This window comes from Leopardus geoffroyi, chromosome D3, assembly GCF_018350155.1.
Source record: "Leopardus geoffroyi isolate Oge1 chromosome D3, O.geoffroyi_Oge1_pat1.0, whole genome shotgun sequence".
Taxonomy (NCBI): domain Eukaryota; kingdom Metazoa; phylum Chordata; class Mammalia; order Carnivora; family Felidae; genus Leopardus; species Leopardus geoffroyi.
The window spans coordinates 14,321,394-14,348,149 of record NC_059339.1 but is presented as its reverse complement, the minus strand read 5'-3'; the positions used below and the strand labels follow the sequence as shown (position 1 = coordinate 14,348,149).

The 26,756-nt window shown below is 50.4% G+C and overlaps 1 protein-coding gene across 3 annotated transcripts in view; it reads left to right on the top strand.

The window, feature by feature from the left end:
• KSR2 (kinase suppressor of ras 2) overlaps window positions 1–26,756 on the top strand; it is a 442,708-nt gene that overhangs the window by 363,924 nt on the left and 52,028 nt on the right. For all 3 annotated transcript variants that reach the window (XM_045459434.1, XM_045459431.1, XM_045459432.1), the window contains exons 13-14: window positions 2,770–2,818; window positions 4,748–5,115. In XM_045459434.1, the coding sequence (XP_045315390.1) occupies window positions 2,770–2,818; window positions 4,748–5,115 (417 nt within the window). The remainder of the gene's footprint in view (window positions 1–2,769; window positions 2,819–4,747; window positions 5,116–26,756) is intronic.

Below are 26,756 nucleotides of genomic sequence, written 5' to 3'. Positions count from 1 at the left end.
ACTCATGATATATGCCCCTTCCAGCCTGCTTTGTTATCCCTTAAAAAAGCTATAGCATTGCATTTTTCATATGATCTCAGACTCTTCATAGACCTTGGTCTCCATAGCTATAAAATACTATTATCGATGTAGAACAATGGCCTTAACCATTTCCCTCTTGCCAGATCTCCTATCTTCCCATAGTTCACTGTTGTAAACAGCACTGCAGTGAATGTCTCTGTACGTGGCACCTTTGGCGTCCTTGGGACACACACTCTCTTTCTAGGTGGGGTATTGTTTGTGCAGCCACAGTGAAACCACCTTCCTTGACTTAACTTCTTCGGCCGGTGGCCCAAGCGTAGGGCATGCTGGAGACCTAATTTCGATCCGACCGGTTTCCCAACTCACACTTTTGCCCATTTGGTTGTTCCTCCGGCTCCCCCCTAACTGCTGCGCCCTTCCTGCCCCATGTTACGGACTTTGTTAAAGACCCAGGTGGTACATCCGTGAAATCAAGGGGGCAGCAGTTTGCCAGGGAGATGGTGCTGACTTCCAGCTCCGGGTCGTTCCTCTGCTGCACGTAAGCCAATTCCACAACGTGTGCAAGACGAACTCCGGGTTATTAACTGGCAGTCGGGGAGCGCCCGCGAAATACGGCGTCGGTAGCTGCTTGCGATCTGCTTAAAAGCGCATGGAGTGACGGCCACTAACACTTCACAGGAAGAAGTAATTTAATCGCCCAGTGACTGTAATCACGCCTTGATGCAGGCAGAGGAAGGCTGCCTGGTTTGTTGTTGGGTGAGGAGGGACTCCAGCTGCCTTGTTCCACCCGGATCTCCCCAAAATGCCAAGTTCCCGGCAGATGTTCCCGGGGCCGGCCGGGCCGTAAATGACTGGTTGATAGGAAAGCAGAGGGCACTTTGTGACCCACCCTTCTCTCCCCCTTTCGTTCTTGCAGCCTCTCAGACTCCCTCTGGCCAAGAGCCCCTCCCGGAAGTGGGTTGGCTCTGTCTGCAGGGTCCGCAGCCTCTTGGGGTCTCAGGGTTAGGAGAGGGGTGGCCCCTCAAGTGAGGGGGTGGGTAGGGGCCCCTGCTAAGCTTCCAGAGGTGTTCATTGTGATTCCTTCCTGCCGCCGGTTCTGCGCCTTCAGCAGCCCAGTTACAGACTCCCCACTGCACTCCGTAAACACATACACCTCCTCTACTCCGAAAACACACCCCCAGAAGCACCTCTAACACACAGTGTCCCCCACGTCCCCGTCACATGCCATGTGCCCCAACACTCCCCTCCCACCCCAGTACGTACCCAGCTGTCAACACACGGTGAGCCCCCCACATCCCCCACGGGGTACACCCAACTCACGTGTGCCCAGAACAACCCCTGCACAGAGCACATCCCATAATGCCCACGCAGTACCCAATCTATACTTAGTACTCACACACGCAAACACACTGCTCCCTCCCCAGCCCCGCACTCAGCCTGCGCCCACGCTCAGAACAGCTGCAGCTCACGAGCTCAAGACTGCATCACGCTCGCGCACGGACCCAAGCATACGCGCGCGCGTGCTCCCACCTGTGTCTTCCAGTCCTTCCAGATACGGTTTTGTTCGTTCTCACTCCACGCGTCCTGGTTCACCGTGATGGGCAACATCCAGCCAACTCAAACACTGCGAGTTTTCAAACCACATCCCATAATCTCTCCGGGGAATTTCCATCATGCTCCGTCTATTCAGTTCACGCCTGACTTTTGGCCCGTGTCACTTTCAGCCTTCCTGCACGATATCTCCGTACTTGCTTTCGTCCCTTCGGTAGTAACATAACAGTCCCCAAAGTCAGGAGCCACGCAGGTTTCGACTCTGTATCCCTCGGAGGGCCTCGCCCCGTTCCTGACACATGCAGGTTTCCCCCACTATCCGAAAGTAGAGCATTCCTACAAAACCTTTCATAAGCCAACATGGTGTCGTGCGAAGACGCGATTATCATTCATTTATAATGCAGAAATTGGCGGGTGTCCCCAGACCTGAGAACTTTCTCCCTTAGGCTTCTCTGATACCTTAGGACGCATCTTGCTAACGGATGCACAAAATAAATCGCGATAAAGCACAGATGCTCATAGATACTGCTCAAAGGTGTGGAGGTTTGAGGCTGAGATGCTGAGGGTAGTGCCCAGGGAAGGAGCTTGGAGGCATCACTCACACTGCTCAGGGTGCCCGCTGCCTCCGTAATGGCTCGCGGCAAAGCAAAAGCTGAAGGCAACTTTCGCTTGTCACCCTTTTCCACAAAAGCAAAAGTCCTCTTGGAATTTCTTTTGGTCAGCAAAGCAGACACCAGTGTAGATCTTTCATAAAAGCAAAGTGGCATGGCACCGACTTTCAAAAAGCAGGGGGCGGGGGGGGGGGTACCTGTAATCCCGAACGCTAAGGTTCTTCCAGAAGATTCCGAACCCGAGTGAACATTAGAGGTCTCGTTCATTCTTTCCTAGCACACACCCAGAGTTCTGAGGATTCTTCCACCCGTGGCATTATAAGGAAGCTGCTAGATTAGTGGAAACCAAAGCAAGAAAGAAAAATGAGCCCTGAGCAGCCCAGAAAGTCTGTTGAAAACCGTGTCCTTGTCCTCGCTTCTTCATGGTGACGTTAAGGATTAGTTTCGACACAAGTGTTGAAGTGGATTTTGAGATGAGGGCTTGATGGCCAGGGCTTCCCGTTCAAGGACTCTTGATACGCGACTAAACAATACACAGACCTACCTTTTCACGCGAGGGTCACATCTATTTTTCTTTTCTTTAAAGCTTGGAAGGAAATCCATTACTTCAAATTGAACTGGAGCCAACCTCAGAGGTGAGATGTGGAGAGAGTGATGCACCTGTTTCCCTGGGGTTGCCCAGCGCTTGGCAGAGCCGATGGATGTCTTTAATGGCGTGGAGGGCTTGGGGCGGCGGGCGGTGGGGTGGCCCTGTTTTTGATGGACGTTCTAACAAGCGGGGGCGCCTCCCGGCACCAAGCCTGATGGGCCATTATACGGTGCGCATCACGGAAAAACTAGCTGTGCAGACGTTGGCAAGAGATTTACATTCTTAGCGGAAAAATCGGCCTAGGGCCAGGTGAGTACCAAGGGGGATGTGCCCCACTGCCTTCCAAAGAACACGTGGGAGGAGGCAGAGTCCTGGGGACACCGAGCCTGGCAGGCTTTTGAGAATGGTCTGGGGCTTCTTCTCATCCGCCAGAACTTCTGGAGGAATAAACGAAGTGTCCTGGGTAAGAACCATGGACTCCTCAGCCCTGCAGGTGTGCCCCGAACTGAAAGGAATAGAGCCAGGGTTTCCAGAGAAAACCAGGTCCTTTTCAGCAGGTATTGTGGTCGTTGAAAAATTATCCCTGGGGAAGCCAGTGTTTCCTGTGTTGTTTCTCCTGAGTGGGCCGCGAGGGGCAAGTTTGCTCAGGTTTGGGCTCAGGAAGACCAGCGGCCAGCCAAAGGGCCACTGCCTCAGGCTGCTTAATCAGCCCCCAGGCCTCTGGGAATCCCCACTGGCTGGGGTGCCTGCTGCTCCCTCACTGGAGCTAAAGAAGCCATGGGGCAGGACGCTCCCAGCCCCCATGCTGGGAAGGTGGGTCCCTGGCCCTTGAGCTGCTAATGATCGTGGTGGTCATGCCTAAGTGTCCGGGGGCCCTGTGGGTGTGCTGGATAAAAATGTGAATTTCTGGCCCTGGCCTGCTGCTTTCTGATTGAGCAGCTCTGGGTGGGGCCCAGGAATCTGCATTTTCCCAGGAAGCCCAGTCGCTGTTGCATACAGGTGGTCAGGTCTGTGCAAGGAACTTAACAGCCTTTCGTGTCATTGGAAACCTCACACCATCCCCAGGGGCAGATTTTATCAGCTCCGCTTTATGACGGGAAAAAGGAAGTCTCAGAGAAGTCCCGTGGCTTGCCCAAAGTCACACAGAGGCCAGATTTCCGCTCATTTCTTCTGATTGTTAAGCCCATCCTATCAGCCAGCCTCTCTGCCCTCGCGGCTGCATAGGAAGCCCAGGTGTCTGGCCCGTGCAGAGTAGCTGTGACCTCTCCCTTTTTCTGACTCATCCATTCCAAATTCCCCGGGGGAAATAAAAAAGGCACTCTCCATTGAGGATCGTCACATGTTGTGTGCAGACAGCTGAGGCACACGTAGTTTAGCCTGTTGCCTTTATCACACACGCGTAAGGAGACAAGCCAAAACATCACGGTAGAATAGGAGGGCGTTGGATATTAGGAGTTGAGACACCTGAGGTTTAACCCTAGCTCTGCCTGGCTGTGTGATGGAGAGCCTGGGCATCTCCCAGGGTGACCAGTCAACTCTGTTTGCTGGGACTGAAGGACTTCCCAAGGGGACTTTAAGTAATCTCTGCACCCAGTGTGGGGCTCCAGCTTACAACCTTGAGATCAAGAATCACATGCTGTACTGACTGAGCCTGTCAGGTGCCCCCACCAAGGGGACTTTCAGTGCCCAGACCAGGAAAGTCCCAGCAAACCGGAATGGGTGGCCCCCTAGCATTTCTCTTCCATGAACCTCAGTTTCCCCCTTAGCACACAGGAGCGTGGGATTACCACGATCTCCCTTTCAGCCCCTTCATTGTATACGATTCTAGATGAGAGTGGCCTGCACTAATAGGTCTGTGTGCACACCAGCCGAAAACGCACATAGAGACGTGTCCCAGTGGGACCCAGTGGGACCTCGTGGGAAGGCGGGGCAGCGTCAGGAGCCACTCTGACCGCTCTCCCCTTTCCGCCCACAGAATGAAGAGGGCCACGACGAGGCCGAGGAGTCGGAGGACGATTTTGAGGAGATGAACCTGTCTCTGCTCTCAGCCCGGAGCTTCCCACGCAAGGCCAGCCAGACCAGCATCTTCCTGCAGGAGTGGGACATCCCTTTTGAGCAGCTGGAGATTGGCGAGCTCATTGGAAAGGGCCGCTTCGGGCAGGTGTATCACGGCCGCTGGCATGGCGAGGTGGCCATCCGGCTGATCGACATCGAGAGGGATAATGAGGAACAGCTCAAGGCCTTCAAGCGGGAGGTGATGGCCTACAGGCAGACGCGGCATGAGAACGTGGTACTCTTCATGGGTGCCTGCATGAGCCCGCCCCACCTGGCCATCATCACCAGGTCAGTCCTGCCGGGGATCCCCACCCGTGGGTCCGTCCCCAGAGCTGTGCTTCTGGCAGAGTTGAGAAGTGGGGGTTTCCGGTTGACTCGTCGTTCCGGTGAATGGAGTGTCTCCAGCTCTACCGATCATAATTGTGTGGTTCTAAGACTTGAGAGCCCAGGAAGTGCTTTTGATGGTAAAACTCTTTGGCAGAGCGGGGCCACGGGGAGAGCACTGAATGGAAGTTAGGAAAGTTGGTTCTAGATGCCCCCCCCCCCCACCGTGTCCCGAGTATTTGTGAAACGATATCGCTGAGACTCACTGTCTGCATGTGTAAATTGAACGGATTGGGCTAAATCAGAAGTCGGCAGACTTTTTCTGTAAAGGGCCCAGTAGAGAATAGTTGTGGCTTTATGGGCCAGACAGTTTCTGTAGCAACCGCTCCACTCTGCCACTGTGGTGGGAAAGGAGCCCCAGACAAGATGTAAGTGGATGTACGTGGCCGGGTGCCAATAAAACTTTACTTATAAAAGCTGGATTTGGCCCTCGGTCCCTGCTGTGCCGATTCTGGACTAAGATTCTGACAGCTGTTACTCTGGCTTTCGTTAAAGCAGCAGATGACATGTGGAGAGCTTTACCGTTGCTATCTTAAATATCCAGGGTCCACGGTCGATACCTGCACAGAGAACTGACATTAAGAAAACGTCAAACGATAGCAACTTTCCTGAACTTGCTCTCTAACCTCACCCAGTGACATGGGGCATTGGAAAAAAAAAAAAAAATAGCTTTGGTGTCAGTCGAACGGTTGTGAAACTATCCTTTGGTGTGTGTTTCACCTCTGGCTGCTGTTCTCCCGCTGCATCAGGACTGGCCACAGCAGTGCTGTTCTTGGTATGGCCTGTGATGCCAGGAGTCACTTAGGAGCTGTCTGCTTCCCATTCTCAGCTCAAGCGATAAGATCTCAAACGCGCAAGCCTCTCCTCTCGGCAGGTGCGTAGCAGGAGCTGTGAGCTCAGGGAAGAGCTGGTGTGTTTCGGGTCTGTTCCCTTGTGATACAGAGCATCCTTGAGTCCATTTATAAGACCTCAGTGGTCAGAAGAAAATGGGTTATTGTCTGTCATCATTGATTATGCAGATGATGGATTGACTGGAACCCACGTGTCAGATGGTAAATGTTTTCAAAGGATTGGATTTCAGGAGATGGCTCTTCAGTCCTTAGACCAGGGTAAAAACGGTCGTCCTCCACTCTAAAAAGGACAGAAGAGGCTCTCAAATAACCAGCTTAGATCAGATTTAGGGGCTGAGCTGTTCCCATGAGGTGAGTGTATCAGTAAGCTTTTGCTGAGTAACAAATTACCCCCAACACTCAGAGTTTTCCTCTATTCTATGGACAGTTCTGTGCTGAGCCAGGCCCAGTAGCTGGGCTCTTGGATACGTCTGTGGTCAGCAGGCAGGTCAGACAGGGGGCTGGTCCTTCTTGGATGGCCTCATTCACATGTCTGCAGGCTGGCAGGTTATCAGCCGGCATGCCCCGATTCTCTTCCTCATGGTCTCTTATCCCCCAACAGCTTAGCTTGGGCTCATTCCCATCGTGGTCTCAGGCTTCCAAGTGAAGGAAGAGGTCAGGCCCTGATGGGCAAGGGCCTTTCCCTCCTCTACCTGTGTTGCATTGGCCGACGTACATTGGCCAAACCAAGTTGCGTGGTCAACCTAGATTCCCAGCACGAAGAAACAGACTCTGCCTCTGCATGGGAGGATTTGCAATGTCACGTGACAGGGACATAGATGCAGGGAGGGGGACAGTTTGTGGCCACTTCTAAAACCTGCCACCTCCTTTCCTCCTCTGTGATCTAGAATGCATCATTCTCGTGCAGAGCCCTTTACTTGGGGGGCACACTGCTGGCCTTCTGCCCCACTGCTCCCACCAGTCCATCACCCCAAATTTCTCTCTGGTCAGCTCCTCACCTTCTGGCTTGTTGACTCCTCTTTTTTACATCCCCAAACTAAAAATTTGAAATCCACTATCTCCTCTCCTTACCTGGCTCTTCTGAGAACCTGTCGCCTCCCGCCCTCCGACTTGCTTGGTGTTATTGGTGGATCCCAGTTCCCCGAGCCTCCCTCACCCCTTTCCCAAGGGCTGGCGAATTGGAAGTGGACAGATTCAGTTAGCAACCATCCTTGAAGAACGAGTGGTCATTATGAAAATGTGTCACTCATCCCGTAAGCCAGCTGCGTTTCTGGCCCTTTTCTATTATGTACAAACTCTGTGCCCCCCCCCTCCCCCCCTCCCCGAGCGCCATAACTGCCTGCAGATTTCGCAAATAGCGCAGCCTTTTCCTGGCACCGTGATAAAGACTCTGCAGCTTTGGGACATGTAATTGGTCTCTGAAGTGTTTTGGTATTTTGCGTGAAGAAGCCAGATGAGCCCCCAAGTGGCATTTATTCCATATTATTGTGTCATTACATATTTATCTTAGGGAGGGGCTCTGTGCATCCCTCTCTCCCATTTAGTACCGTCCACTTGTTGACCATCAGGTCTCTTCTCTGAACGTTCGGTTTGAAACCTGGTATTCGAGTAATTGGATTAATCACCTGCATCCGCATAATTGGCTGGCAGAGGTTGATGGTTGGACAATAGCCAACCAACTGGAACAATTTTTGGACCCTGGATTTATTTTACAGAGAACATAAGACCAGATAATTACCTGGCATATTCCGGCTAAATTCACAATGGCGTGTTCTAGCCAATTACTTAGTAATTATCATCGAAGTTAACAAGTATTTCTAAGATTAGCTTCCTTGTAATGCGATGTGTATGGCTCTTGGGGAATGAGTAATAACCAACTAGTTACCCAATTGCTATACCCACAAATACAATTAGCCGCAGGATTGCTAAATCGTTTCACGATTGGGTCATTATGAGATTATTGCTAAAGCTATTGGCAGTCTGCGCCATCGCTCATTTTAAAAACTCCAAATGGAATTTGAAAGCCGACAGAGTTGAATGAAAACACCTCCCATCGTTCTGCCTTGCTGCAGCGTTCCCTGGGCCTCAGTGTCCCCATCTGCTAATGAGGAGGTAGACATCGACGCTTGTGGCAGGGTCCCTCCGACTCTGACAAAATGCTTTGGTTCTCGGGGGATGGGCTGGTTTGAGAAGCAGCCTGGAACAGCTCTGGAGCAGGGCTTCTGGAAGTATGGTCCACGCGAGTCCCCTGCGTCAGAGCCAGCAAAGGGAAGAAGGTCTTTCAAATGCAGATGCCTGGGTGCTATACCTGTATTAGTTTCCCAGGGACATTGTGATTAGCACATACTTGGTGGCTTAAAATGACACACATTTAGGGATGCCTGGGTGGCTCAGTGGGTTAAGCATCCTACTCTTGATTTCGGCTCAGGTCATGATCTCAGTTTGTGAGTTTGAGCCCCACGTTGGACTCTGTGCTGAGCCTGGAGTCTGCTTGGGATTTTCTCTCTCCCTCTGTCTCTGCTCCTCTCTCTTTCTTTCTCTCTCTCTCAAAATCAAATAGACATTTTTAAAACAACACACACTTATTGTTCTGCAGTTCTGAGATTGGAAATCCAGAGTGGGTCTCTAAAATGAAGGGCTGTTCTCCTTTCTGGAGGCTCTGGAGTAGAACGTTTCCTTGTCTTTTCCAGCTTCTAGAAACATTCTTTGCATCCTTTGGCTTGTGGCCCCTTCCTCCATCTTCAGAGGCAGCATCGTAGCCTCTTGCTTCCATGGTCACATAGCCTTCTTCATGGTCACAGGTCTCACTCTTACAAGGACACTTGTGATTGCATTTAGGACACCAGCCACCCAGAAACACCTCTCATTTCAAGACTCTCAACTTAAAATTTTGTTAATGTTTGTTTATTTTTGAGAAAGAGACAGTGTGTGAGCTGGGGAAGGGACAGAGAGAGAGAGGGAGACACAGAATCCGAAGCAGGCTCTAGGCTCCCAGCTGTCAGCACAGAGCCCGACGCGGGGCTCAAACCCACGGACCGCGAGATCACGACCTGACCCGAAGTCAGACGCTTAACCAACAGAGCCACTCAGGCACCTCTCAAGACCCTCAATTAAAATCACGTCTACAGGGGCGCCTGGGTGGCGCAGTCGGTTGGGCGTCCGACTTCAGCCAGGTCACGATCTCGCGGTCCGTGAGTTCGAGCCCCGCGTCGGGCTCTGGGCTGATGGCTCAGAGCCTGGAGCCTGTTTCTGATTCTGTGTCTCCCCCACTCTCTGCCCCTCCCCCGTTCATGCTCTGTCTCTCTCTGTCCCCCAAAAAAATAAATAAACGTTGAAAAAAAATAAAAATAAAAAAATAAAATCACATCTACAAAGTTCCTTCTGCAATATTGAGGTCACGGTTTCCAGGGATTAGAACCTGGATATCTTCAGGCTCCAGTTTTCAGTCTATCACATCACCTTGGACCTAGTGAATCAAGTCTGTTTGTAGGTTAAGACTTTCTAACCAAGCCCCCCGGCCCATTCTAATCTGACTAATATTCGGGAACCACACCCTAGGGAGTATTACCAGGGAGTACCTACTGCGTACCCAGCATAGTGCAGAGGGAAATGGAAACAGGGAAGTTTTTGAAAAAAAAACAAAAGAAAAATAGACCAGACAAAATTACAAAATAATCAGGATCTCAGTGGGAAGAAATTTATTTATCTGGTGGTGACAGGAACATGGACCAACCTACCTCAGTTGGGTGCCATGGAGACAAAACCAAAGCAAGACGCTACAATTGACGTCGCCGGGAGGGCCTCATGAGGGGGGGCCCGATCGCACTGAACCATCGGGGCCATGTTACAGATGTGGAAACTGAGGCCAAGAGAGGAAAGTGGGGCCAGGACAAGAGCACAGGTCTCTGTGAATGCACTGCACCGTCTGACAGCTTGCAAACCCCATCGTCCCCCAAAGCTTGTCCATTCAGTCATTCATTCATTCACCAGATATTTAGTAAACACATTACGTAGCAGACACTTCTCTGGATGCTAGGGGATGATGGTGAGCAAGACAGATGTGGCCCTTGTGCTCAGAGTCCTGTCATTCTAGTGGGGGAGACAGACTACTGCTAAGTAGTAATGAGATCGTTTGAGTAGGATTGTTTGAGTGTGTTGAAGGAAATAAACCAGAGCTGTGCCGCAGAGGGACGGGGGGACTGGAGTTATCTTAGGCGTGCATTGTGTGTGGGAGGATCCAGGCAGCCTCTCTGAAGAAGTGACATTTGGGCAGGGACCGGAGTGTGAGGAGCCAGCTGTGCAGACAGGGCAGGGCACACCCAGTGGAGGGAACAGCACATGCAAAGGCCCGGGGGTAGAATGAGCAGGATGTGCTTCAGACTGGAAACAAGACTGTGGTGGCAGAACATGGTAGAGAAGGACGAGAGGGTAGCTGGTGAGGAAGGAAGCTGGCGGGAGCCGGCCTGGGGCCAGGAGGGATGCTCACGCCTGGTTGAGGCGGGCACTTTTTAAAATAATACCAATGCCTGCAACAGTCCCTCAGCCTCAGCTCTGTGACATTTATAGGGGTCTGGCCTGTGCGCTGTAGAATGGTTAGCAGGATCCCTGCCCCCTGCCCATGAGATACAATGGTACCAAGTCCCTAGTCGTGAGAACCGAAAATGTCTTCAGATACTGCCACGTGTCCCCTGGGGCAAAGTCAGCCCCCAGTTGACAACCAGGGCCTGAGAGTCTCTGATTTAGTTAGTCCGTATAGGCCTGGGGTTTCTGTACAAAACCTCCCCACATGACTCTTTCTGGCAGCCGGGAGACCCCCCTGAGACCCTCTCCTGTAACGGCCTGGAACACTGGCGAGAGGTCTGGATTTTATGCTCGGGGAACCAGGCGGGTGGTGGGCCAGGGAAGGGGGAGGGGTGGGCAGGAACTGGTGTCTTCAAGGAGAAATAAAACCTGAGAAACTCCCAAAATAGAGGGCGGGGGCCCAAGGGGAGTATTTTGACAGCCGCCGAGGCAACAAAAGCTCAAGGAAATGTCAGTGTATCGCCCCGGCTTCCCGCTACGGTCAGAGCAGATGACTTCACCAGGCGCCAGCGTTCTTTCCCCGCAGCCCAGCCCGCTGCCCGAGGCCAGACCAGACTGGGAAGCACTGGGTTGTGAGAAGCCCCGCGTGCATGGTTGCTGTTTTGAAGGTACGCACCAGCAGCGGGGGGAAGCCACCGCTAGGGAGGGAGAAGCCGCCCCCTTCCTCCCAGAAAGGTATCACAATGTCCCAAGGCCCTCATTAGCTCCCGCTGCAGCCCCTCCAGCCCCGTCTCTGGAAAGGAAGAGACGGTGAGCTTCGGGGGGCCGGGCAGAGACTACAGCTCCATCACATGCTTCCTTCCCTTGCACCTGCAGGAGGCACAGCTGATGCTCATGTCTGAAACCATTTCCCTGCTTGAGGGGCATTTATATTTAATGTGGATAAATGCAGAGCACCCAGAGTAAACCAAAAAAAAAACAAAAACAAAAAAAAAAAAAACGCAGCAGATTCCACCAGCCTTCAGCAAGCGCTTCGCTTCGGGCCAGGCGCGGCGATCTTCTCCCATGTATGATTGTGCCCACTTAACAAGTGGGAAAACTGAGGTCAGACGGGTGCAGGGAGCCCCCTGCCCGGGTCATAGAACAAATAACTGAGAGACCCTGGAACGGAGCAAACGTGTATCTAAACATCAGGCCAGCGTGTTGCTTCTTTGCCCTGCCCTGCATCAGCCAGGGCAAAGGGAGTAGGCAAGAATCTATCGCGCGCGCGCAAACATACACACACACAGACACACACACACACACACACACACACACGCACGCATGCACACACACGCACGTCTTGCATATACGCTCCATGTTACATACTTTCCCTCTCTTGCTCTTCGTCTTACAAAACACAGTTACTCACTTGCTCGTTCCCTTCAAAAGACTCATTTTATTAACATCAGCAGTTCACTAAGTTCCCATAGCCCATAAGCCCCCCATCGCCCTCCTCCAGTCTTTTTCTAGAATCCCCAAATTGTTTAAAGCCATGCTTCATAGTGTGTGGACCCCTGGCTAGCATCACCTGGGGACTTTTTAGAAAAGCAAATGTAAGGGGCGCCGGGGTGGCTAATGGTTAAGTGTCCCACTCTTGATTTCGGCTCAGGGCACGATCTCATGTTCAAGCCCTGCTTCGGGCTCTTCGCGGAGTATGGAGCTTGCTTGGGATTCCCTCTCTCTGTCTCTCTCTCTCTCTCTCTCTCTCTCTCTGCCCCTTTCCTCTGCTTGCTATCTTACTCTGCAAGGGGGAAAATTTTGTTTAAAAAAAAAAGCGAAAGAAAGGCAAATGTAAGATAAAGAATCCCCTCCCTCCCAACCAGAAGCTCTGGGGGTGGGTCCAGCTCTCTGGGTGTTAGGAAACCCTTCAGGACCCGCCTCCGTGCACTCGAGCTCAGAGCCATTGCTCTAAAGAAACGGGTTCCCACCTCGTACCCTGAGTGAGCAGACTTTTCTGCTGCCGAGAGCTGCACACCCCGATACCTCCTGCACCCTCACCGAGTGATTCTGCCAGGCGGCACTGAGAGGTGAGCAGCTGAGTCCAGAAGAGGTGAGGGCCGGGAATGTCCCAAGGTGAAGACCAGCAGGGGCCTGACAGCCACCGATTAGCTTCAGTGCTAACGTGAGTTCACCGCCTTCCGCAGACACGTATGGGATGCTGGCTGGGTGCCAGACCACATGCTGGGTGCTCAGAACATAGTTCCTAGAGTTCATGCAGAGACTTTCCATTCCAGCTAAGGAGACTGTCAGTAACAAGTGAAACAGACAATGAAGTAAAATAATAAAGCATTGCATTAAGTGCTATGAGGGCCACAAACAGGGAAGGTTCAGAGTGACAGGAGGGGGTCAGAAGAGGTGTCTTAGAGGAGGTGACATTTAACTGAGACCTAATGGTGAGCAGCAGAGAAAGAGCAGTCCAGGCAGTAGTACAGCAGGTGCAAAGGCCCTGAGGTGGGAATGAGACGGGCACGTTTGTGGGCCAGAAGGAAGCAGGATGGTAGGAAAGGGGCTGCGGGGCCTCAAAAGTACGGATAAAGGTGTGGAGTTTATTCTGTTGCATCTGGAAGCCAATGAAAGATTTTAAACCAGAGTCACTCACACCCCCCACCCCCCCTGGGAGTTTCCTGATGGCCTGGCTGCTTGCTGCCTCCTCTTGCACTGAGCTAGTTGGTTGGGTGTATCAGACTCATTTGGTTGAGAGCAGTGACAGCATCAGCCCAGCCCTGAAGGACACACACAGAGGAAACAGGACTCCGGGGTGTCCTGACCATCAGTGTGGCGTTCCCACCTGTGTGGGACTTCAGGAAAGACGCCTGAGCGGTTGCTCTGCATTTGTGAAGTTGAAGATGCTTTCTCCGGGCTGCGAGTAGGAGGGAGCAGGACAACAGGGGCATTACGTAAACATCTTATTGGGATACAGGGCTTGGGACGTGCGCCCCAGGAAAGAGAAGGAAGGACAGGATTCCCCCACTGCTTTCAGGAAGATTTTTTTGTTTTAATTTCTCATTGGGCTAGTGTCCTCTGTCCCACCCAGTCGCCGGGTGCCCAGAATCTGAGTACAGTTTTGCGGTCACGTGAGGCTGACTGTATTCCCCCATACGCACGCGATAACCAGCCGCACCCGTCTCTCGGGGACAAGGTAGTAATGAAATCCCGTGGGGCCTCATTTGCACATCATTCCAAATCCGGTCAATATCAGGACTATTTAATAGACGATGTTCAACTCTAGATCAGTTCTTGTTTTTCATGCTTTCAAACCTAATAGCTCCAAGCTGCAGTATTTAACAGACAAACGAAGGGCTCTGCCTTCTGCTAAGACCCTAGCAGCTCCGTGCCCGGATGAGATCTTGACTTGCTTTTCCTGTAACTCTGTACTTGTGGGCTTTCTGATGTTTTTTTTTTCCCTCCAGGCCAGTTTGATTGTCCTAAATATAACATACAGGAGTGGGGGAGGGGGCGCTGAGCACATGGAGACTCTGTCCCCCCTCATCGACTAGAATCGGCTTCCTTTCATGTTCAAAGAGCTGAATTGCTTTCCCTTTATAAAGCACAGCTGAAAAGGTTTTTTGTCTGTGGCTGCCTTTAATTGTGCTAGAATGTAGAGCACCCCGGGACTTTTGTGAAGGGAGCGCTATAAATGCACTGCATCATTATCATTATTATTATTAGCATCATCGCATGTACATTGCATACGCCTGTTGGCAAATGATCACATGACCAGCAGAGGACTTGCCTGGGTGAAGACTTTGCCACTGGCCACCATGTTCCTCGAATCTCAAAGATCCTAAATTAGCGTGCGTGCCATCTGTCATCACTTAACAAGTGACTTGTGTGTCTTACCGCCCGAGTGAAAACTCGTTTGTTAGTGAGAATGCAGATCAGCAAAAAGAAGAACATGAAATTCACCTGTAATGTCTGCAGCCAGAGGCAGTCACATTAGCATTTCGGTGTATATCCTTCCAGGCAGTTCCCTCAGTGTGCGTGCAAACTCAGTTTGTATTTGTCAGAGTAATGGTAGCTGCTGTAACAAATGAGCCTTAAAGCATTAGGCGGCTTTACACAATAGAAATCCATTTCTTGCTCACAGAATAGTCCAAGGTGGGTGTTCCTGGGCGGTAGGTGGCTTTTCCTTGTGTGTGGGGGGAATCCAAGACCAATTCCATCTTTTGGACCCATCCTTAAGGCTCAGGGACCTCTGCCTCCGCTGAGGAAAGAAGAAAATACATAGAGGTCGCATGCATCCTACCCATGCGTCACAGGCTGGCACCGTCCCTTGACCACACCTGGCTGCAGGGGAGGCTGAGGAAGAGCCAGCCAGCTGTATTCCCAGTAGGAAAATGACATGGGTTTTGGTGACGAGCCAGCAGCTCTGTGACACACGTTTGTGGATAGATCTTCTACCCACTGAAGACAGACTCACCCAGCAGCACTGGTCTATGACTTGCTTGTTTCACCAAATAGATGTATGAACACTCCCTTTTGGGGGGACTTGAGTCTACTGCAAATTTATTCACTTTTATGGACCTCTGTTTGTTCACCTGTAAAATGGGATGACCTTTTTCTCTCTTGCAAGGGAGTGATAAGAATTAGAGATCAGGCTATAGCCCAATGCCTCCTATAAGCAGAGGTGCTCAATACCTTGTGTCTCCCAGTTGCCATAGTAATAATGATGCTATTCTAACAGTGATGATGGCGATAAGGATAGCGGCAGAAGCAAGTAAGAGTAGCAGTATTTTTTCTCCTTGGCATCCTACAAGCCGCAGGTGTTTTGCATTGATTATAATATCAGATGATACGAGGTGATGGCTGTAGTCTGACCTCTGGGCCTCGTAGCCCAGCTCTGCTCCTGGCTTGCACGTTGGCCATGTTACCTAACTTCTGTAAGCTTCGAGCCATCCATAAGGAGATGTTGAGAAAGGAGCTGGATATACTGCTCTCCAGCTCAGATGGAAGGTTGCGGCTGCAAATAACCGTGTGTGAGTCATCTGCATAGAAGTGGTGATTGAAGCCGTAAGCTCCTGTGGAAGCTGAGGCCATCCAGGGAGGAGCAGGAGGTCGCCCAAGGACGGAGCCTGGAGCATTCCAGCGCTGCGTGTCTTGGCGGGGAAGGGTCCCCGTGCACAGGGGACTGAGGAGGAGCAGGCAGGGCTACAGGAAGCCAGAAGAGCCTGGGGTCCTGACGCCAGTCCCAAGCGGTGCCCCACTGCCCACCTCCACCCCCGACAATCCCCTCGTATGACATCACTGTGTTTTATTTTCATTAGAGCGCTTCTCACCATACGATAACGTTTTGTTCCTCGGTTTGCCTGCTTGCCTTTCATCTGTTTTCCCTACACCCCTTCTCCCGACTTAGAACATACGCCCCAGGAAAGCAGAATCTCAGCTGTTTGACTCACCTCTGTATCCCCAGCCTCTAAAACACGAGCTCCTCCTTAAATACTTGTTGGATGAATGGATAACTGTTTCCAAAAATACATTCACACATATTATCGCGGCCTGATCCTCTAGGCAAGTATAGCGGCAGACAATGAGTGGTACTATTTATTCAGAATCACCGAGAAATGAGTGGGACATAAGTGAAATGTAGTACAAACCGGGTGGGGGGGTGTGCCTCTAGGATGTGGGAGAATTAACAGGGATGAAAAGAAAGAGATGCCAATTATGCGATGCGAATTATAACAATGCAATACAGAGCCTGAGTGATTAGGGGGTATTGGCCCCAAACATTCATCATATACGAGGTCCTTCCTGGGTGTGATGGTGGGAGTAAGGAAGGGAAGGCGCGACCTCTCCCGTGGAGCTCACAGACAGGTTACTGGATGACTCCCAAACTGTGTCATAATCTCTGCAATACCTAGGGGGTTATGGGGACCCAGAGCTGACCCCATGCCCAACCAAGGAACTGGCCAGATGGACAAGAAGGTATTGGCATTCTTGGGGCACCCAGGTGGCTCAGTGGGTTAAGCAGCCGACTCTTGATTGTGGCTCAGGTCATGATCTCACAGTTTGTGGGTTCGAACCCCGCGTCGGTCTCCATGCTGGCAGTGCGGAGTCTGTTTGGGATTCCCTCTCTCCCTCTCTCTCTGCCCTTCCCCGACTTGTGTGTACTCACTCTCTCCCTCAAAATAAATAAATAAACTTAAGGATGCCAATACTTTTTTTTTTTAAAACAATAAGAACCATAATGCAAAGGGCTGGATGTGGGAGGGAACAAGACAGGGAAGGGACAGAGGAGTCAGGAGCTGGGGTATAGGGTCCATACGGGTGCTAGCAAGAGATAAGAAGCTAGAGACAGTCTGAAAGGACCTTGTGAGCCAAACTAAGGAATCCGGACTTTTCTCCCAGAGGCAAGGGGAGCCACCCAGAGTTTTAGCCAGAGGAGGGACACAATCTGGTTTGCATTTCAGAAAGACCACTTTGGGGTGATCCCTTTTCTTAGAGGAGCTTGCGGCAGGATTGTTCTTCTATCCCCCACCCCCACCCCCCTCCAAGAATGGTGTGGACAGTTCGTGTTGGTTCTCATCAGGCATCAGTGGGAACAAATGCGTGTTTGAATGCCCTAGGTTCTGAAAGATACTTGGCAGGACTCCCTTAGGGGACAGCAACAGCAAGCTGGCAGTCCTTTGGAAACAAAGGCATTTTCAACAGCTTTCACTATTTACCCAAGTTAAAAATAGCCAGCTGCACTCCCATGTTTTGAAGGCAAGTGTGGGCAACATCAGGTCCTTAACATGTGTTCCAGAAACCAGAGGGACGGTTCGCTCAGCATTGCTGGCAGGCCGTGGTTAAACAGAGATTTGGGAGCACGGGGGTAGCTTCATGGAGGGAGGCGAGGTTGTAATTAAAAGCTCGTTCCCTGCAATCTGATCAGCCTGCGTGCAGATACTGGTTTTTCTGTCTTTTGAATGAGTTTAACAACCCTCTGAAGGAGGAACTCTTCAACTCCTCCGATTATGGACAAGGAAGCAGATGAAGCAGTGTGCCTAAGCTTATAAAGCTGCTGAGAGGCAGGATTTGAACTCAGGACTGTCTGATGCAGACCAAAGTCCATATCGAACTACCCTCTCCTTTTCTTTCCCTTCCCAGCTGTGCCTAAGTCCATCACTCTTTTTTTTTTTTTAAGTTTATTTATTTACTTTGACAGAGAGCGAGCGAGCTGGGGCGTGGCAGAGAGAGGAGAGGGGAGGAGAGAGAGGATATCCCAAGTAGGTTCCACTTCCAGCATGGAGCCCAATGCAGGGCTCAAACTCATCACCCATGAGCTCACGATCTGAGCCGAAATTCAGAGTTGGACGCTTAACTGACTGAGCCACCCAGGAGCCCCTTCATCCTTCTTTTTAATGCCCCACGGTTCCCTTAGAACCCTCCCCTGATGATCCTCTCCCCCTAGGTGGGGGAAAACGCTGACCTACCTCTGGGCCAGGTTCGTTTTCCAAACCACCAAACACGCCTGGCCTATGACTTGTTGAGTTGGCGGGTGCAAATCGAAACCCTGGCATGTGTCCCTTCCCTCTCCTCGTGGCGGCCTCCAGGCTGGCGTGGGTGGGCAGGGAGCGCCAAGTGTCAGACCAGTACGTGTCCGCTGCTCTGGGAACTCGCCGGACCCTGGCTTTTGGTCTGATGTATTTCCAAACCGGCCACGGTTGCTTGAGCACTGCTCAGCTTCTGCTTTGTCCCTGCCTGGTTGTGTTTAAGATAATTAAGCCCATAAATCAAATAATAAATAGCTATTGACTCTTTGTCATGGAGTCTATCGGGATTGATTGACCACTGGGAATACTGCTTTCCTCAATCAATGGGGAGCCAGGGGGATGAATAAATCTTGATAATGACTGGCAAGAGGAAAATCAATAGGTATATTAAAGTACGCATTGGGAGCCTATATCTTTGAATGCAAAATAACAGTTTGTTTTGGCAGAAGAGGGGAAGCAGAGAGGCAGGGAGCATAGACACAGCCAGTATCCCTGGATGCAAGCAAGGTACCTGGCACACCTTAGGTGCCCGTTCATTTTTTTTTTTTTATTTTCTTATTAATTTATTTTTTGGTGAACTGCAGAAATCCAGTGAAAGGTCTGCTATAAAGGGAAACCGGGTTCAGTGTTTACTTGTTTCCATTCTCTGGATGGCGAGTGCCCGGCAATCCCGTCTGCCTGTGGGTTGCCTTGCTCTGTTCTGGAAGGAAAGGGAGGAGGGAAGGACTGCATGTGATGGAGAACAGAGACCAGGCTGCTTCAGGGCAGGCGGCACCTGTTGAGAAAGAGATGGCCGAACTCCATCAGGGACAGGGAGCAAAATCCCAAGAGTTTGGTCAGCACGTCTGGTGGCAGGTGCCTCTGAGCCTTTTAAGAGGCGATGTCAAGGTGGCAGTTAGATAGATGGCTGTTCAGGGTGCCGTTCTGGACAGGAGATACAGCACTGGCGGCCACCTGTGCTGGGAGAAATGAGGAGCCATGGGCCTGGGGAGATGGTGTGGGGCAGCGCTTCCCAAAGTGGACCTCCTGGGCGGAGCCTGAATTTGCATGTTTAACTCGTTCCCAGGTGATGCTGATGCTGCAGGTGTGGGAACCCCACTTGGAGAGCCAGTGGTCCCCTGGGGGACAGATTTACGTGAGAAGAAGGCAGAGTGTTCCTGTAAGGAAGCCTGAGAGGGGCCAGGGGTCGAGGAAAACCAGGAGGGGGTGTGATCGTGGAAGCCTAGGGTTCAGCAAGGGAGAGTGGTCAGCAGTTTCGGAAGCCGGTATGGAAAGAACAGGCAAGATGCAGCTGGAAAAGTGTCCCCTGGAGCTCTTGTAGCCTTCACATTTTATCGGCCTGGGGTTTTACACTATTTGCAGACTTCCCTGATAACCTGCCGGTGATGTTTGCCAACCCCACCTGTGCTCTTAGGTGTATACCATGTGAGTTTCCAGCTTAGGGCTAGGGTTCAGGTGGAATGGATCTCTTCGCCCTCTGAACCCGGAGGATGGTGACATTTCAGTGATGCCAGTGACAGTCTCAGAGGGGGCTGGGGCACAGCTGGAGGATCCAGTCCCAGGAAGAGTTGCCAGCAGGAAAGAGCTGCCATTCATCAGAATGGCGGTATGGATTCGCTGAGGCTGGAAATGAATCCACTCCTGGGAGGTGTTCTCTCTGGGCACAGCTTAGTATTGTTTTCAGAAGCAGTCATTGATGTTCAGCCATTACGGTCCTTTAAAAGGAAGGAAGGGAAGTCGGTTGCTTGGTTGAATCCTTGTTAATAGGAAAGAGGGCTTTGCTATGAAACGGCACTCTCAGAATTAAGGGTAACATATGTGTTAAGCGACTACTGCATGCAGACTTCTAGGGACTTTAGAGATACTGCTTCATTAAATTCTTGTCCCCATCTTACAGACGAGGAGGCTAGGACTTAGGGAGATGAGATGGCTCATCCAGCTAGTGTGAAGCTGAATCTGGCTATAAAGTTGACCTGTCTGATCCCAGAGCTTGAGCCTTAACCCCACCAGGCTGTACTGTGTCCTCTTAAGAACTGAATTAGTTTGTTGTTCGAATGTTCTTTGTGGCTGTCTTCCAGGGCTCTCTGGATGAGTTTCATAGATCACTGTCATGGTCTGGTCACTTCTCTTATCCTTGAGTACAGAATAAATTTCATGAGAATTTTTCCTATATAGAAATTTTAAACTGGAAAAACAAAGTTCTTGCATGTCAAAGCCAAGCTTCTGTGTATCTCCCAGGGCCTGGCCTTGTGGCTCATGAGCAAATACAAGCTGGGGGCGCCTGGGTGGGTCAGTCGGTTGAGCGTCAGACTCCTGGTTTTGGCTCAGGTCATGATCCTGGGGTCATGGATTTGAGCCCTACATCAGGCTCTGTGTTGAGTGTGGAGCCTGCTTGGGACTCACTCTCCCTCCCTCTGTCCCTCTCCCCTGCTCACTTAGTCTCTCTCTCTCTCTCTTAAGAAAAGAAAAGAAGAGAAAAGAAAATATGATAGCTGATGCTCACCAAAATAGCCTCTAGAAAAATGTTGGTTTACCAGTTGTCTGGATCTGAGTAGTTATACTTTCATACAGGTTTGTTGATATAAGTTTTTTTTTTTTTTTTGTATTGGTAATTATTTAAAGCCTTTATGAGCCTGGGTTTCTACATCTATACAATGGAGAGAATAATAGTCCCTACCTTGTGCGATTATTGTAAGGATTAAGTAAGTTTCTACATATGAGGCACTGAGGCTATTACACATTGTGAAATTGATAAAGGAAAGCCTCACTAAAGTGGACTCAGGATGCTGGCAGGGGAGGCTGGAAGGGGGAGCTGTACCGCTCAATGTCAATGACAGGAAGAATTGTCCATTACAGACCCCTAACAGAAGTATCTCAACAGGAAAGAATCCTCAATTCCAGGCAGGGAAAAGATGTACATTGCTTCTCCTACAAGATCCACTACCCCTGGGACTCAGCTGATGAGAAACTGTCATCACCCTGAGCTTTTTTTTTTTCCTGTGAACTTTCCTTTCCAAACAGTCCCTCCCAACTTCCTCTTCCTTCTCCATAAAATAATGTGCCTCTCTCTTGTTTGTTGGACTTGGCGTATGATTTTACCATCGTTTGCTTATACGGGATTGCAATTCTCGGCTGTTCTCAGATAAACCTGTGTCTGCTCGTAAAATAACATTTTTATTTTTAAGGTTAACATCAAGTGCTATGTAAGTACTGGCAATTCTTGTCATTGTAGTGACTGTTGCTAGTAGCCCAGTATCGTGGGTACCCAAGGGAGGTGATGTAAATACAATGCTATCCTGTGCTGCAGTAGGAAGAACATCGGATAGGGAGTGAGGAGTCCTGGATGAATATTCTAGCTTGGTCACATGCTGGCTGTGTGACCCTGGACAAATCACTTCACCTCTCTGAGCCTCCATGTCTTCATCTATAAAGTGGGGATAACAGTGTGTGTGTCCCTGGGTGGCTAGGAGGAGGAAATGGAATGGCAAGACTGAAAACCCATCATAAAATGACCAGGACTAGAGACATGTGGGATAACTTTAAAAAATCACATAATAATAATAGCAGTTTACAACGCATTGACAGCATATGTGGTGTTATTCTAAGCACTTTGACCTTTTCCCAGCTACCGGGTGAGGTTGCTACTTTTGAACTGGTGGAGCTGGGATCTGAACTCCTGTCTGCTGTTGTCAAAGCAGGTATACATAAACACTTTATTGGTGAGGAGAATTTTCTTGTTGAATTGGCAGGTGGCAGGGACCCGAATTTAAAGTTGGGACTGCAGCTGAGGCATGCGGCAAACAGTTTCCCCCTTCTTGGGGCTCCAGCCCTTCAGTGGTCTCCTGGGCAGTGACCGTCCCTGTGCCGTGACCGACTGATGAGAAGCAGGGCCACCTCTCCCCAGCTGTCATCTCCTTTCGGCAAAAACAGGGAGTCTTGTGGCTGAGAAGTTGTTCTTGCCTTTAATCAAAAGGTCTGTCTCCCAGTCCTCTTCAGAAGAGGATTCTGTTTCTTCTAGGTGTTCAAAAGACCCAAAGGAGCGCACCAAGCAGGGAACAGACCAAGTATCTTCAAAGGCGAGGAAGGGGTCCCAGCCATCTTCAGAATTTCCGCAGCTGAGGCCCGTCCCTCCAAGGTAGTTATTAGAGCAGCCTTTCGGGACTTTCCGGGCACAGATCAAGGATTCTCGGTGGACTTGTCTGGGGTGTCTGTAGACCACTGAGGCCTGCCCTGGCATCTCAGTGCCCCGGGTCTGATCTCTCTCTGTGCAACAAGGGCTCCCTTTGACAGGCTCTCAGAACCAGAGAGGCTGTGCCTTCACCCAGTGGATTATTATTCTTTCTTGTTAATACACCTCTGTTTCTCAGGCTCAGCTGGCCGTACAGCCCTTCCTCCTGTAGGAACTCTGCCTTCTGTGGCTGCCCTGCCCTGCTCTTCCTCTCCAGCTTTCAGCTTGGGTGCTGAAAAATCCCTGGAGCTTATCTCTCTAGCTGCAGAATATAGAGGTGGAAAATGGGTGCTGTTTACAGGGTGTCTGGAGGGATGGGCCTTCTATCATCACATGCCGAATATGGCATCGAAAGGACATGGGAAGGAAGGAGCCAGGAGTTCAAGTACTACTTCTGCTGTGACCTTAGACAACCCTTTAATCTGTTTGGCTCTCAGTTTAGTTGTTTGTGGATGATTATAACATTACCTACTTCATCATGATCTGGGCCATTTACTTCCTTGACAGCCTGGTTGGCCTAAACTGAACCCTTAGGAGTGAATGACCACTCGCCCATCCATTTGTTCGTCCATCCATCCATCCATCCATCCATCCATCGTCCATCCATCTTCTCATCAATTCATCCATCCATATCCTATGTCCTACCCCACTTTACGGATGCACCCACACAACATCCACCACCCCACCTTCTCCCCACCCATCTCACATTCACCTGTCTTTCCCATCCATCCATCCAACATTCACCAGCTCAAGTACCCCTCCTCCTACTAACTCATCCTCCCACCTGCCACCCACCCATGTGCCCATCCACCCAGTCACATAAAGATCTAGCCGTCTAGACATTCAGCAAATAGTTGAGACCCCATTAGGCGCTGATAGGTGCTGGAAATGAGCAATGTGGAGCTTTCCTTCTGAGACCTGATGGAGTCAGACAGCGTGTCATAATTAAAGCCAGCTCCTTGCAGCAAAGCAAGATGACAGAGCCGGGTGGGGAAACATCCCTAGATGGGAATTGCCGAAGACTGGACTTCCACGGTGTCACATTCCCAGATAGGAAAAGAAAATGGACCGCCCAAACAAACAAACAAACAAACAAACAAAAACAGGCAGCAAGGCTAGAAGTCTCAGAATCATCTCTGCCTCCTGTTTTCTTGCCTTTGGTGCTAATTTTTATGGAATTCTATGCTGTTGAGCATGGAAGCTGAGACCCTGGAAATACATGGAGGCAGAGAGGGCGATTTAGGGCAGCGGGGGTTGGGGGAGAAGGTGCCAATTTAGTAGGCTCGGAGGTGGCTTAGTACATTTTCCAAAGGTTGGCGGTGGTGAAGGGAACCAAATGCAGGGCTGTTCCCTGCCTACTTTACACCCCATTAACTCTCAACTTGTAATAATTTATCAGTGGCAGGCTGGAGTTGACTTATTCATTATTTATAGAGAAAGTTTGCGAAGCAAATCAGTTCAAACAAGATCACAGGGGGGTAGATTTAACCCACTCCAGAAAACCAACCAGAGGAAATGCCTCAGCACAATCATTGTCTCCAGGTGGAGCTGCTGGGGACAGACGGGTACCCGCTGGCCTTAATGGTTCCTGCCTTGCAATTCCAGAAACGTTCACTTTATCTCTAAGTGGCCTCTCTCTAAGGAACCTATCTCCCCGCACCTTCCCTGCCCCATCCAGTCCAGATTTGACCGTTGGCTCTGTGTTGCCCTTTCAGTCCGGCAGTAGAAGCCTTCAGTCAACCCTAGTAAGAGAATATCTTTGGGGTCAAGTGTCAAAACCAGGTCCCTTGAGCTCCTTCCCCTTGTGACATGAATGGCCATAGCTTTCTTTAAATGTCTTAAAGATCTCTGGTCCTTTCGTTTAAGGACGGCCTCTTAGACTTGATGTCGGGACACCTGGTTTCCCATCTGGATGCTGGATGGTGCTGGACCCTCTGCTTCCTCATCTGTAGAACGGGCACGCTGATCCCTATCCCACAGAGATGTTTCACGCAGCCGATTACGCTAGAAAGATGAGAGTGTTTTGTAAACAAAAAAAAATTCAAAACAGATGTGAAGGGACAGATAGTTTTTCAGATGGATGTCAATGACAGTGAGGGTTTTTTTTCCTTTATTGAGTCAAAATGAGGGGTTTCAGTTTTCCTCATAATTCTGAACCTTGGTTAACATTAGGATTACATGGGGAGCTTTATAAAAAAATTTTTTAATGTTTGTTTATTTTGAGAGAGAGAGAGAGCAAACACACGGGAGTGGGGGAGGGACAGAGAGAGAGAGAGAGAGAGGAAGAGAGAGAATCCCAAGCAGGCCCCATGCTCTGAGCGGAGCCCAGCACAGGGCTTGATCTCTTGACGGTGAGATCATGACCTGAGCCAAGATCAAAAGTCAGACGTTCAACCGACTAAGCCACCCAGGCGCCCCTAATTGGGGAGCTTTTTTAAATCTAAGTTTTAATGAGTGATGACAGGACTCCACCCCCAAAAGGTCCTGATCCAAATTTTCTGTGGCGTCATTTCATTCAGCCTCTCCAGGTAATTCTGTCATGGACCAGGATTAGGAAGCACTGTACAATTCCCAAATGAGCCACGTCAGACTTCTCCCCCTGTCCCTGAATCAGGAGAGCGTCGTGACAGGGACCTTGGAGTCTTGACTTCCTGGCTGCTATATTCATTCTGTCAAAAGGGCAGACCATGTCTTAGTTATCAGAGTCACCGAGAAGAATAAATGTGGCAGCGCAGGTAAAGTACATTTCTTTGATGGCTACAGCACAGTTTGGGCTTGATAATTGGTAGCTAACATCACTGTTGTTACTTGTTAGGGGTTGGCTAATCAAATGCCAGCTGCACGTGGCATTTGGGGTTCCCTGAGACGAAGTTAAGGGACAAAATTCAGTTTCCAAAGAGCAGCCGAAGCTTCTTCCCAGAAGACTGGGAAGAACAATAGTAACGAGAGCTACAATTGGTTGAGCGCTTACTGGGTTCCAGAGCTCCTGCTAAACCCTTTACTTGAACGGATGATTTGGGGCCATCTTATAGCTCCCCTGCTGAAGTAGGTGTGACTGTTAGTCCCATTTTACAGATGAAAGACCCAAGGTAAGTGACATCTGAGGAGGAGGCAGGAAGGCTGGGAGTCGAGCCCGCAGCCTATGCACTGTGAGTTGGGGAGGAGACGGGCAGTGAGCATGGCAGTCCTATGCTGGATGGTTAGGCATGTGCCTGGGATTCAGGTTCTGCCGAAGCAAAGAGACCGTTCTCACGCCTTGTCTTTTCAAGAGCATCTGTAGAGACCTGGGTTCTAGTCCAGGCTCCCCGACTTAGTGCTGAATGTGCTCAGGCAGTCTCTTCCCTTCTCTGAGCCTCAGTCTCCTCCCTGTAAAATGGGGCTGATGAGAATACACAGGATCATGCGGAAGATCCAAGGTGGTGATGCCAGTGAAGGTTGTAGAACAGTGCGCGTGGGGAGCGCTAATGAAAGCTGGTGATTATTTCAGCCATACTGTTTTTCGTGGGGATTGCACAGACCCGGAACTTCTCTCTACCACTTAGCTGTGCATCCTTGGGCAACTTACCTGCCCTCTCTGTGCCTGTACTTTTCTTCATCTGTACAATGAAGACAATATAGGACCCACCTCATCAGACGGCCGTTGAGAATTAAAATATGCAAAATATTCAGATGCTCAGATGGCATAGGGCGTATCTAGGTTGCCATTGTTGTTCTCGTTAATATATTCCTAATTCATCTGTCTGTTTTTATTTTACACCCTGTACTAAAATGTAAGTTCCACGAGGGCAGAGGTGTTGCCTTTTAACCTCTCTACTCCCTAAAACAGCAGCCGACACCATAGTAGGTGCTCAGTAAATACTCAAGTGAATGATTGAATGAATGAATGAATGAATGAATGAATGAATATTAGCTTTCAGGTAGCACACGTATCTCTTAGAATATCCTGGGTTTTAGCTGTTCCACCACCGCATCTGTCTGACGGCTTTGACATGGTGTGACTTTGCCCACCCGTCTGTCTGCCTGTCTTAAGACACAGAGACCTTACTCCCTCCTTTAGAAGAGTTCGCCATTCCCTGAGTCATCCAGATGTGAAATCTGGCAGTTATTTTCCCCTGGATTCAGGCACTGCCCTGGTCATCACTTACCTGGCACTCAGATGATTGCCTCTCTGAAGGTGATGGCCTATTTGGGCTCCAGAAGTACCCAAGACGAGTAACTGCCTCATTGCCCCCCTCCCCGCCCCGCCATCTTGGGCTCACTTCCACTGGCGACAAGGGACGAGCGTCACATTACGAGGCCAGAGTAGCAGTAGGTTGGAGCCAAGTCCCATGGGACAAGGTTTCCTCATTCCGCTATGGATGACTCTAGAAGGACATTTATCGGGACGGTGGCTGGGGCTCATAATGTGATTTCCCTTTTGAATCGGTCACA